General features: G+C 33.9%; 1 protein-coding gene across 6 annotated transcripts in view; it reads right to left on the bottom strand.

Moving 5' to 3' along the window:
• The window catches only part of CUL1 (cullin 1), a 60409-nt gene that overhangs the window by 46063 nt on the left and 1304 nt on the right, over positions 1-13042 (bottom strand). For all 6 annotated transcript variants that reach the window (XM_034416475.3, XM_034416471.2, XM_034416474.3 and 3 more), the window contains exons 2-4: positions 5752-6042; positions 3153-3327; positions 272-439 (exon numbers count right to left, since the gene is read on the bottom strand). In XM_034416475.3, the coding sequence (XP_034272366.1) occupies positions 272-439; positions 3153-3327; positions 5752-5891 (483 nt within the window). In that variant the 5' untranslated portion in view covers positions 5892-6042. The remainder of the gene's footprint in view (positions 1-271; positions 440-3152; positions 3328-5751; positions 6043-13042) is intronic.

Genomic DNA, 13042 nt, shown 5'->3' on the forward strand with positions numbered 1-13042 from the left:
TCATAATTTATCTGTTTTTATCTCTATTTTCCTTCAGTTTGATTTGAAACTAAAATATGGATTTTCCCTTCTTTAGCTTTGATCTGAAACTAAAATATGTCCTGTATATGCAGAAAAGTTTATTTTAGGTCACCTATAGGCAGGAGGAAAACTTAAGCAAAAGAGAAGTCAAGTGGATAAAAAAGAAAACAATCCACACATTTTATCTCCCATTCAAAACAAAACTGCAATTTTTTCCCATTGAACATAACTACTCTTTATAACAACTTACTGAATAAATTTCATATATTCCCTTCCGGCCCTCATCACATTCACGACGAACCCAGTGTCGATTGAGGTAGGCACAAATCCCATTCAGCACTTTGCTTGAAAACCGATAATCCTCCCATTGTTGAGTGTAGAATTTCAACACACTCTCATCCATCAAGTCTTCACCATCCTGAAAGAGATAATTCATCAACAGAATTTAAGCTAAATACAAGCAGGATTTCTTCTCCAGTCTTGCCTGTTTTCAAGAGCAAAATAGTACCTAACTGACCCTTTATTTGTTTGTCTAGTGACTTACTGGATAGGCCTCTGTTTCTCCCTTGTCAGTGTGTCAGAGAAGAAGCACAATATATCACCTTGACATATAAAGAACATAACTACATTTTCTTTCAATAATCAATTTTTAGACTAGTCTTTTCTTTTTGCAATATTGGCTGAAATTTTTCAGACAAGAGACCAAGAAATTTTTCTACAATATACCATTGACATTTTAAAATTTACTCAACTTTCTTATATAGCATTGCCCTGCTTCTAGAAGTAATACCTATAAATTAAAGGAAAAATAATTCCATATTTCATGTTTTATGACATATCCCAATTATTTTTTTTTAAAGACTTGGACCACTAGAAACATGGTTTGCTGAAAACTGATACAATGAGACAAAATAAATGATGATTTGAGGAAAATGTTTATTGGAGGACAAAGTAATGCTTGATACAATTTTGTACCAATCTTCGAATTAAACTACTGCTGAAAGAACAGATTAGGAATAGATTGTCATGTCATGGACAAAATCTAAGTATATGGTTAGGAGTTGACTTGATGGCACAAAACCAATCATCAATAGTTTAAATTTAAGCATACAATATATAATGCAGAGCCTGATCTTGAATTGACTAATCCTCCCTATCATTCACATTTGGAGAAAGTGAAAACTCTGATTAGTTTAAATCAGGAAACATTGTTTCCTGTTTTTTTCCCCCAACTAAAAATAAGGTCTGGAAGAAGAAAGTATGAGTCCAAAAACCAGTGTATTAAGTATACATTATAACATAATTATATATTACAAAATGTGTAGTCTAAACAACAAACAGTTATCTAATCACGAGAGCCAGGGGACAAGGCAGTATTATATAAAACGGGCTAACCCTTAGACTGGCAAAAATTGTTCAGAGAAATATTCTGGATAAAGAGTAGGTTAAAGCAAAAGTCTGCTCATCAAGTCTACCTCTGTGGGTCTGGAGATTACAGTTTGCCCCCTCTGTAGGTTAATGTTTGTCCCCTGTAGAAACCATTAATAGATTCTACTCTAATGGATAGTTTTGTCTTCAATCTGTCCTTATTGCAGAACAGTTCAGAAAGTGGTTGTGCTGCAGCTCCAGAGGATCTTGGAGAAAATGGTTTATCTGGATCCCTTCCAGTCAGGATTCAGGCAGACAAATGGGACAGAAATAGCATTGGTCCCACTTTTTTATTATATATAGAAGGAACAGGAAAAGGTAATGTATCTATCCCTGCTCTGCTTGACCTCTCAGCTGCTTTTGATACCATCAGCTATGGTAAACTTCTGGAACAGGTTTGGGATTGGGAAGCACATGTTATTCTGATTTAACTCTCTTCTTCAAGGCTGTTTCCAGTCAAGGTCAATTGGGAGCAAGAGATCTAAACCTCAGTCCCTGCTTTGCAAAGTCACTCGAAGGTGAATGCTTTCTCTACTCCTGTTTAACATCTACATAAAATCATTGGGTGAGATCATTGGGATAAGATATTATCAATATACTGGTGATATTCAGTTGTACATCTCTATACATGATGAGAGTTAAGTGATGCTGTGACTGCCCTTTCTTGTTGCTTGGAGGCTGTAGAGTTGTGGATAGAGAGAAATAGGTTAAAACCGAACTTTGACAAGCTGCAGTGATTTTAGGTTCAGGTTTTTTTTTTCTTGGAGAATTACACTTTAACCCTAGTAACAAAATTAAATCAGCGAAGAAAATTTACTGATTACTGTAAAAAATAAAGTATACTATATAAAAGAGGTCAGGAACAAACCAGCACATCCTAACTGTAAAGGATAAGATGTGACTGAGAGATTCTGTGAAGGTTGTAAATATTTGTTGCAAGGTTATTTTTTCAGCACTACCATTATTGAAAATGGTCACTGTCTGAAGAAAACGTTAAATGAGGACTACCTGTACAGATTACCTGTATGAGAGAGCACATTTTCAAACATAGTATCTTCAAGATATTTAGGAGTTTATTGGTTAAGCACTATGAATTAAATTTGATATTACAATTGCTTCCATACACTTTGCAAAATTAGATTTACATTCACTTGTTTAAGCAGCATTTCTCATTATTTTTATTGCTTGTTCCCTTGACTATTTTACTGGTGTGCTTTAAAGGTGCGTAAAATGGATAAAAGAAATATTCCAATCTCAAAGTTCTGATTTCTCCTTTATAGAGTTGGTCAGCATAGAATTTTAATTATCATTATCAATCTCTATGGAGTTCAAGAATGTCTCCTCAGGAAATTTCAAGATACCTCGGATGATCTCATAGCAGCCACACCAGAAGCAGTTAGATGGTTAGCTTCTATAGGTATCAAATTATAACATCTATCCCATTGCAATTCTATGGCTCCGTATTATGGGATTATGGTTTTATCTTAATATTTTATATTCTGCATTAATTATGTGTGTGTGCGTGTGTGTGCGCGTGCTGACTTTATTTAAACTAAATTTGTGTAAGTCATTGCATGATTTCTATAAATGTCATAAGCTAAATAAATATCTATAGAGATTCTAAAATAGAATTTATAGGCTTGTGTCCCTTTTCCAAAAAATGAGAAATGTCCTTTTTCCAAAAGATAAAATTATTGTCTTACCTTAAGGAGATTTGTCAAGTAATTCTTCAGAAATTCTTTAAGTCGTTTGTACAATTCTAAACCAACAAACTGAGCTCCTCCAGGTGTTTGGCCTTTTTTAGATTTAGAAGTAGTTACACCAGCTCCTCGGGCTTGATTAGACTGATGTACACTAGTGCAGTAGTTATAAACATGACTGATGGAAAAGTTAAGGATATGTTATATGCTACATATTACAATTAAACAGTAAATTAATACTGAATGCATATCTTCATTATATACACACACACACACACACACATCCTCAATACTAAATCACTGAAATTAGATCACCAAATCAGCTAATTCATGCCCCATTAATTTTCAATGAACTGCTTTGGATTCAACAATGATTTCTATAATTCTTACTATACTCTTTGTAAAAGTTATTATCCGTATTCTTATACCATTAAACCAAATGGTGAGGATAAACAATGGCCAAGATGAGAAGTCACAGCAGAGATATAAATCTGGAATTCTTGATTCATAAGTTACAATATAGCCAATTTAGACTGATTATTTGAGAGAAGTTTCTTAACAGTAAATTGTACAAATAATATTGGAAATCACATTATGTCAAGGATGTTTTTGTCTTGCAATTGCACAAGTTTCTAGTTCTACTCTTTGCATGATTACCAATAAGCAAAATCTCTATGTATGACTGCCATATATATTTAGTGTTGTAATTGTTTTTGTTTTCATGACTGTTCATCACCCCGAGTCACTTGCCCAAGTGGGATAAGTCACATGATAACAGAGATGAAATGACAGATGACGTTAGAAGTTATAGGAATCTTTGGGGGGGGGGAGTGATCATGCAATATTGGAATTCAACATTATAAATGCAAGCACAAGCAATAGAACAAAGTCAAACTAGAGTCTTGGACTTTAAAAGAGCTGATTTCAATAAACTTAGAAAGAACTTGGGAAAGATTCCATGGATGAGAATCCTCAAAGGGAAAACAACCCAAGAAGCTTGGGGAATTTTGAAAAGTGAGATTATAAAAGCCCACTCAATGAAGAAAAATAACAGCTCTCAAAAGAAACCAACATGACTGCACTAAAAATGCTAATAAATTGAAAGACAAAAAGTGTAAAAAGCAGAAAGAGGGATACATAACTAAGCAGAATATCAGCAAATAGCCCAAGAGTGCAAAGATGAAGTCAAGAAAACTATGACTCAAAACGAACTAAGGCTTGTAACAAAAGTAAAAAAATAACAAAAAAGCTTCTTTCAATATGTAAAAAACAAGGAAAAAAGTCAAGGAAATGATTGGTTCATTAATAGGAGAAAATGGCAAGAAGGTGATAAGCAATATAAAAAAGCAGAAATGCTTAATTCGTTTTTGGCATATATTTTTACACAAAAGGGGAAAAAAAACAACCTATCAAAACAGCACAATAAAAAACAGATTAGGAATACAAGTTAAAATAGGCAATAAAATGGTAAGAAAGCACCTGCCCACGAGTTCAAATCACCAGGACGGATGGATTACATCTGAAGGTTCTGAAGGAACTGGCAGATGTGATCTCAGAAGCACTGAACTATATCTTTCAAAGATCCTAGAGCATTGCGGAATTATCAGAGAACCGGAAAAGAGCTGATAGTAGTTCCCATCTTCAAAAAAGTAAAAAAATGGATCCCAGCAAACTACAGGCTTTTCATACCTGAAAAGATTCTGGAAAAGATAATCAAGCAACGAATCGGCAAGCACCTAAAGGCAAACAAAGTCATAACCAAAAGCCAACATGGGTTTGTCAAAAACAGATTATGTTAGACAAATATTATTGCATTCTTTGACAAAGTGACAAAATTAGTGGACAGAAAAATGCTGTGGATAAAATTTACTTCAGTAGGGCATTTGATAAAATAGACCACAATCTACTACTTGGTAAAATAGAAAAATGTGGGTTAGACAGTAACACCACCAGATGGCTTTGTAACTGGCTGACGAACCATACTCAACGTGTAGTCCTTAATGGAACTGTGTCTACATAGGGGGAAGTACGCAGTGGAGTACCTCAAGACTCTGTCTTAGGCCCAGTACTTTTCATTGATGATTTAGATGAGGGGATAGATGGGGAACTCATCAAATTTGCAGACAACACAAAGCTGGCAGGAATAGCCAAAACTCTAAAAGATAGGCTTAAGATACAGAAGGATTTTGACAGACTTGAACATTGGGCCCTATGTAACAAAATGAAATTCAATGATGAAAAAATTAAGGTTCTACATTTAGGCAAGAAAAGCCAAATGCATAGGTATCGTATAGGTGGTACCTGGCTCAATAGTAGTAATTTCGAGAGGGATCTTGGAGTCCTAGTGGACAATCACTTAAATATGAACCAGTGGTATACACTGCAACTGTCCCAAAAGCATACTGCATATATTTATACCAACAACAATCCCTATTCATCACAACAGTCTGAAGAAAGCATACCATGCCAGTCAAAATCAGACAGTAGTAATGCATTTAAAAATTAATATCCCAAACCTCACATTGCTTCAGTTATGAAACAGAATAAGAGTATGATGACAAAACCATTAACGCCACTTATTTAGGAATACTTGTTAGGATACGTGTAGAGTTCCATATATCTGGACTTTGCCATGCTTTGCCGTGTATAAACTTGCTGAATGCCAGCTCTTAGGTCATCCCATATCTGATCAAGACCAATCTGTTTAAGTCCATGAGGATTCTGACTCCTATTTGATGACATTTTAAATTTTCTGCAAAGTCTTCCAGTGTAGCAGTGAGAAATCTAGTTAATCCTCCATCAGAGGTAGAAATAAATCAACATTACAAATTCTATCACAGTCACGCAGAAAAAATGTTTTTATATGAAGGCTGTTATTATCTCACAGTAGCCTCTGTAAGGAGAAAAAGGGGGAGAAAAAGAAAACAGATGTTTATTCAATTGAGAACTTAAATTTAGCAATAGCTACCATAAAACAAGCCATTGTAAAACCATAACATCGTATGTGAATAAACCATGAGAGACTTACTAAAGTTTTCTTAGTAAAAGACTACTTGGGATAATGGGTTCATGTATGCATGTATAAAAAAATACACATACACAAACCTGGGCAGAGGGAGGAGGAGGATAGTATTTCTTTCTGGCAAGAGACACATAAAAGGGGATGGAAGAAAAAGATGCTTCCTAGCCAACTGAAACAACATGTGGCAGGTTGGATGAAAAGTGCAATGCTACTCAATGGTTTGAAAGGGAGATGATGAAGATAACAAGTTAAGGAGCTAAAAGCAGCACCTAAAGTCCTTGTGTGGCAACTAGCAAGGAACAAGAAGTAACATTTCAAAAGTGGTACACAAGCGGTGAGGAAACACTGAGAACATGCAACATATCATTTGGTTGGAATCTTTTCTTTCAATTTTTCACTTTAAGGATGAGGAAGGATACAGTTTTTTTATTTCTCCCATCAGGACAGTGAGTAAAGCCACATGAGTATAAAAATATTAGAATAAAATACTGATACAGAAACCAATATTTTCGGGGTGGGTGGGTATAAATTTATTCCACTGCATTCAAAGTTTAGGGAAACAGTAAATGGTCAAGGGCATCTGCTTGAAATCACAATTTATAATCCTACATTAAGTTAACAACCAACTGGGTGACTTTGGGATAGTTGCTTTCTCTTAGCCCTAGGAAGAAGACAACGACAAACCATTTCTAAAAACCTTGCTGAGAGAACTTAAGGGCCTCGTCCAGGAGAAATGAAGATGACTAAATAGAAGAAAACAAAATCTAAAATTTTGTTTTAGATTTGCACAGAAGAAAAAAAAATCTAAAGTTTAATAAATGAGGATCTGTTAAATCAAGACTTGACTGTATTGTTATAGCACTATAAAGTCATGTTACTAATATACAGGTAGTCCTCGACTGGCTTGGAGGCAAGCCATAATAGTTGTTGTCATAACAGTTGTAAAATAATCTTTTTTGTGATGGTCATTAAGTAAATCACAAAGGTTGTTAAATGAATCCACCGTCATTAAGTGAATCAATGGTTTACTATCAATGCAGTTTTGCTAAAAACTGGAAATGATGCATTTTGGCAAAGCAGATGATGTGATGCGGGATGCTGCAAACATATAAACATGGTTAGGTTGCTAAGCATCCAAAATTTGGTCATGTGATCAAAGAGGGCCCTAAAACTATCAAAACTGAGCCATAAAACCCCATTTTTTAATTGATCATAAGTCAAGGACTAAGCTATACAGTAATAACCTTCTTTTTCAAGCAGAGATGTTAGATGCTAAATAATGCAAAAAGAATAAATGTGGTAATCAGATTAATAGTATTTTTTATATAAAATTAGGGTAGTGCAACCTATCAAATCCAAACAGAAAGATTCTTCAGATTGTCTGGGGTTGCTCACATATCCTCTATTGAGAGATCAGGTGCATCTTTTCAAGGAATTACATACACACAAGAAGTTGCTGATGGATTTCACATTTACATCTAGATATGCTTCAAAGTACAATTTGATACATATTGTATCAAATAGCCAATTCACCTTTAAAACCCTGCAAGTTTTAGTATCCTAGCACTAATAAGTAAATCCATAGCAGTGTGTTAGCTGGCTTTAAGCCATTTTATCGAAACATTGATGGATCAACATTAAGGATTCAACAATGATGTATATTCATAACAGCTAATATACCATGTTCATCTTTTTAACTGTAGCATTTAGAAAATATCAGACTGCCATTCCCCACCAAAAGCAACTCTTGAACAAGAATATTTTAAATTTTTCAATTATATTTTATGTTTACAGGAAAAATTTACTCTTTACGGTTTTGCCTCTCTATTACATTAGTTGTTGCTGGGACCTTGTTTTTCAGGACTGCCTCTTTCAGTAAATATTCCAATGCAAAGAACCACTTGCAAAGAATTAGTGCCTAATATTTGTTTTAATGTTTTTCCCATTGCTTTCAAAGTTTCAGGCTTTAGGCCTGCAGGCTGGAACTGTGATGCTTTCTATTTTTTGTAGAGTCCCTAGAAAACATTAGTACTATATAAATAAATAATGAACCCCAAAATGCTATTTAAAGTACCTGTACTACAAAGATGACCAACATAGATGAGACTGAAATGATAATAAAGAAAATAGCAGAAATTGAAACTCCATGGCATGTAAATGAATACCAGTTGGGTTTTGAACTGAATTGAGTTTGCACCATTGCTGTGGCCTGTCAGCTTTCTGTCTGTGATTGGGCTGCCATTTCCCATATTTGATCTTTTGTGTGGGAATGGTTGGGGGGTGGCTGCTTCATGCCAGCCTTTGGAGCTCCTTGGAACTTTAGGCATAGAGGAGAAGTGGATGAGAAGAGTTACAGCACCTCTGTGTTTGATTGTTAAGGGCAAAAAAAAAAAAAGGCAAGTCACCAAATTTTCATCACCTGATCCCATGGACAATGCAAAGGCCTTAACTTTTGAACACAGGCCTCAAGTCCCTTTGGTCTGCACTGTCATAATTTTGAATGGCTGTGAATGAATTGTTATAAATTGAGGACTGTCTATAGTTCAAAGTCACCTTCATTAATTACTGCCAAAACCTGGTCCATGCATATAGCCAGGTTTAACCATACAGTGCATGTTGTTTACCTCAAAAGAATTCAAGATCTAAGTAATGAAAAACAGACAGTAATATTTTCTTTTAAATTTTACATAGACTTTATAAATGCAAATTGTATTATAGGATTTATTATAGGTTGGCATTTAAAACACAACACATATGTTTTAATATAAAAGTGGTGTTTTGGGGACAAGTTTATTATCTCACATCCATATTCCTTTTTAAAAAATCTTGTTTGCTGCTACTTGCAAGTTGTCCTATCATTGCTGACTGTAACTCTGGTGCTTTCTTGCTAGCTATATAATTTTATCAGAGAATGACTTCATACACATCTAAGAAATTTTACTTCTTGTAAAATAAAAAACCAGAAATCATAAATCAAGTTCATGCTGCAAATCACTGGAATCTATAATCATAATGCTATTACACTGCTCGTAAGTATTTGCCAACAGAACAGTGCCATATTTAACTGTAGGTTCAAGTGGAATATATTCCACAATTTATGAATAAATCTACCAAGCTAAAAGGTCAATATAATTCTAGTGTTCAGCAACATGGAAAATTAGAAGCCAATTCTAAGGAAAAATTCAGGGGAAAAAGCAGACAGTATAACACAACCAATGTAAATTATAATTATTAGATTCAGAGGACCAATTTCCCTAGTACCAACTTATAATACTTAACCAACATCAGCCAATCATTATTGTGCTAGTAACAAGTACAAGCTTTATATTTCTTCAATGAATACTTAATGCAGAAAATTTGCCACTGAAGGTTTGGGCAATAAGAAATTAGTGGAAGAGATGCTCAAGCATATAACGACAATAGACAGAAACTAAATACTTTATATTTCTCCCTTAAGTGTACTCTCTCCTTTGAAATTACTGAGCAGCTGTATGACATGAGGATATACTGCCAACTTCTAAAAACAGCCTCATCTTTTCTCTGAATTTGCTAACTTCCTATGCAGCTACAATACAATCCTAGGAAAAGATAAGTTTGATTTCAGAAGCTACTGACAGAAGCTACATATATGACTCTGCCTATCCTTTTTCCTTCAAATGTGAAGCACTGCAGAATCCGGTATTTTATTACTAGTTTATTACAATTAATAATAAGTCACCAACATTTTTGGCATCCACCAAAGATTTCTAAAATAAATATGAAACTATAAACTTCCTAACAAAAACACTGCATACAAATACATATCTAGCTTTGTTTTTCAAATAAGGCTTAATGCCAGAGTATTGTAAGATGGCCAATGTGACATCTATTTTTTAAAAAAGTACAAGATGATATGGGAATATTAACAGCAGTAAAATTTCTAAAAATTAAGGTATTAATAGGCATATGAGTGAAAGTGGCACTGAGCAACTTTTGAGTGGCATATAAGTAAAAGTGGCATTGAATCATGGTGGCACAGTGTTAGAATGCAGTATTGCAGGTTAATTCTGCCCACTGCCAAGAGTTCAATCTTGACCAGCTCAAGGTTGACAGCCTTCCATCGTTCCGATGTCAGTAAAATGAGGGCCCAGATTGTTGGAGGCAATATGCTGACTCTGTAAACTGCTTAGGGAGTGCTGTAAACACTATGAAGCAGTATATAAATGCTATTTTATAACCTGGATTTTCAAATGGCCTTTGATAAAATTTCTCACCAAAAGATTCTTCAGTAAACCTATAGAATAAAATGACTTGGCTTTTTACAGATTGTTAACTGATTAAAAATGAAAAAGTTAAGATCACAAAGCAATGGGCAATCTCCTCAATAGATAAGAGTAAATAGTATAGTTCCTAAAAGTTCTCTCTTGAAATCAATGAGGCAATGAGTCAGCTAAATTTGTAAATTTTGCCAAACTACTCAAGATGATAAAAGGCAAAACTAATGTGAGTGCTTCAAAAGAATCTTTGTGAAATGTGGGACTATTCAATCAATTAGAAAATAGGGCAAATATATAATATATATCTGCTAACTTCATATATGCATTGATCTCAGCTCTCTGTAAAAAGCAGAAAAGAGTTCAAGAGTTAGAGTGGACAGATAAATGAAGAAACTAACTTGCTGTCCAGCAATTGTTAAAATAGCAAATTCCAATCTTGGGTTCATTAGTAATGCAACTAAAAATAAAACTTCCAATACGGTATTGTCTTTATTCAGATCTATGGTACATCTTCATCAGAAATACCATACACAGTTCTGATTGCCAATTAAAAAAAAAAGACATCACAGAGCTAGAAAAATGCAGAAGCAGGCAACTAAAATGAGTAGGTTGAAATATTTTACTTTTTTAAAAAGTCTTGAAGGTTTGAGGCTACGTAGGTTATAAAAAAAACTAATGACTGAAGTGTATAAAATCATGCCTGGAAAGGGGAAAGTGGTTGAGAAGAAATGCTTTATTCTGTTATAACATTAAGAATAGTGATCTTTTCATGAAGCTGAACTAAAAAATTCCAGAATATTTTAGAAAAGACAATAAAATTTAGAAAAGTCACTAACAGAAAGCATAATTAATCCACAAATATGACAATCATCAGTAATTCTGATATTTTAAAGGAAGTTTAGATACATTTATGGAGGACAAGTACCATGAAATAATAGTCCTAACAGCTCAATGTATTTCCGAGTTTACTATTTGCAGAGAAACAATGTCAAGAAAGGGGCACGTCTCCATTTCACCTCCTGCGAGTACCCTAAGGAAGCCAGAATTCTTTGGCATACAGAAACAATGAAACGGACCCAAGAGTTTTAATAGCATAGTCTTTTTAATTAGTCTAATTAATCTCATGTTAAAAATAAACAATATTACTCACACATCCCTTAGAAAACTATTTTAGTAAAAAAAAAAATTCACCTACAGTGAACTTCAAGGGATAAGTTTTTACATTATTCCTTCCCTAAATAGATGGCTCTGCTTTTGTTAATTAAGGCTTCGTATAATACTCAAGTTTACAATTAGATTAATTTGTTTAGTGTTTAAAGTATTGTGACAGATGTGCTCCAAAATAGCAAATTCTTAATCACAGAGGCTCACAAACTGTGGATTCAAGGCATCCCCCATACTAGGGTTGAAAGCAACTTTGTGGGAATGGAAATTTAAAAAACCCCACCTTGGTCAGGCTTGGATATCAAAGTTTAAACAAAGGGAAAATTCACTCTAGGATTCAGCTCCTCCTTTCAATATGCAGATCACCCAAGTGTAAGAATCCTTGTGATACATACATGAAAATTATATAAACATATTCGTTACCCAACTTTATCTTTAGTAAAAGTCATTTTATTCATGGGTTAAAAGTCTCCACATATCAATCACAGCAGCACAAAGTCCAACAACTTCTGCTTTACCATAGACACACTTTTATAAATTCTCTCTCCTTTTGGAGAATCCTGATTTTTCCAAAGTACATTCTACACTTACAGCAAAATCAATATAGAAGCCCAAGATAGCTAAATAGTCTTGCTATAATAAATTATATTGTTAAATCTGTCTACTTATTGTAACTATTTCACTGGGCACCAAGTCATTTTAGTTTTTAGAAGTGAAACAAGCTTTTAAATAATACATTTTGCTATTTCTCCAGTTAATATATTTGATATATTAACATATTTTAGACTAACATAGATTAGAATGGACATATCTTTGAAACTTAAACCTGGGACAATAGAATTAGCTTGAGAGACAGTAATTAATAAGGCAGTTCCCTTATTTAAGAACCAATCAGCAAACTACAATGGCTTATTTTATTTTTATATTTGCAAATCACAAGTAGGCAAATTACATTCTACGATGCATATATTTTTGTGAGAAAATTATTTTCTCAATCCACACTCACATTCCAAGAGCTGCAGGAAATGATTATAGGTTTCACATAACATAACTAAAATGACATTCATAATCATTAATTTACCTTGCTACTTTTCTATGCTACCTAGACAAATAAGAGTACCAACAATAATTTCCATATGATGAAATTCAACTGCACTTCAAAAGATAGGCTTTCACAACAGTTTGCTTAAAAAAGCTTTTGTTACTTAGAAATTTAATTAAAAGCTATAACTGTCATACTTTTCTCTAAAGTAAAATGCTATTTGTCATTAGATAGTGTAACAACTCAAGGGAAAAAAAAAACTATGGTGGCCAAGAGTGAAATAGAAAACTTAAAAAAGACAATATGTATGTCAATAGTTAAAAAGTTAAACAGGTACAATGAAGGGATGAATAAATTGTTAAAAGTGCTTCACTAATGGAATAGAAATTTGGTGCAGAGGTAAAGCACC

Source organism: Pantherophis guttatus, chromosome 4 (assembly GCF_059756535.1).
Source record: "Pantherophis guttatus breed Tessera chromosome 4, ASM5975653v1, whole genome shotgun sequence".
NCBI lineage: Eukaryota > Metazoa > Chordata > Lepidosauria > Squamata > Colubridae > Pantherophis > Pantherophis guttatus.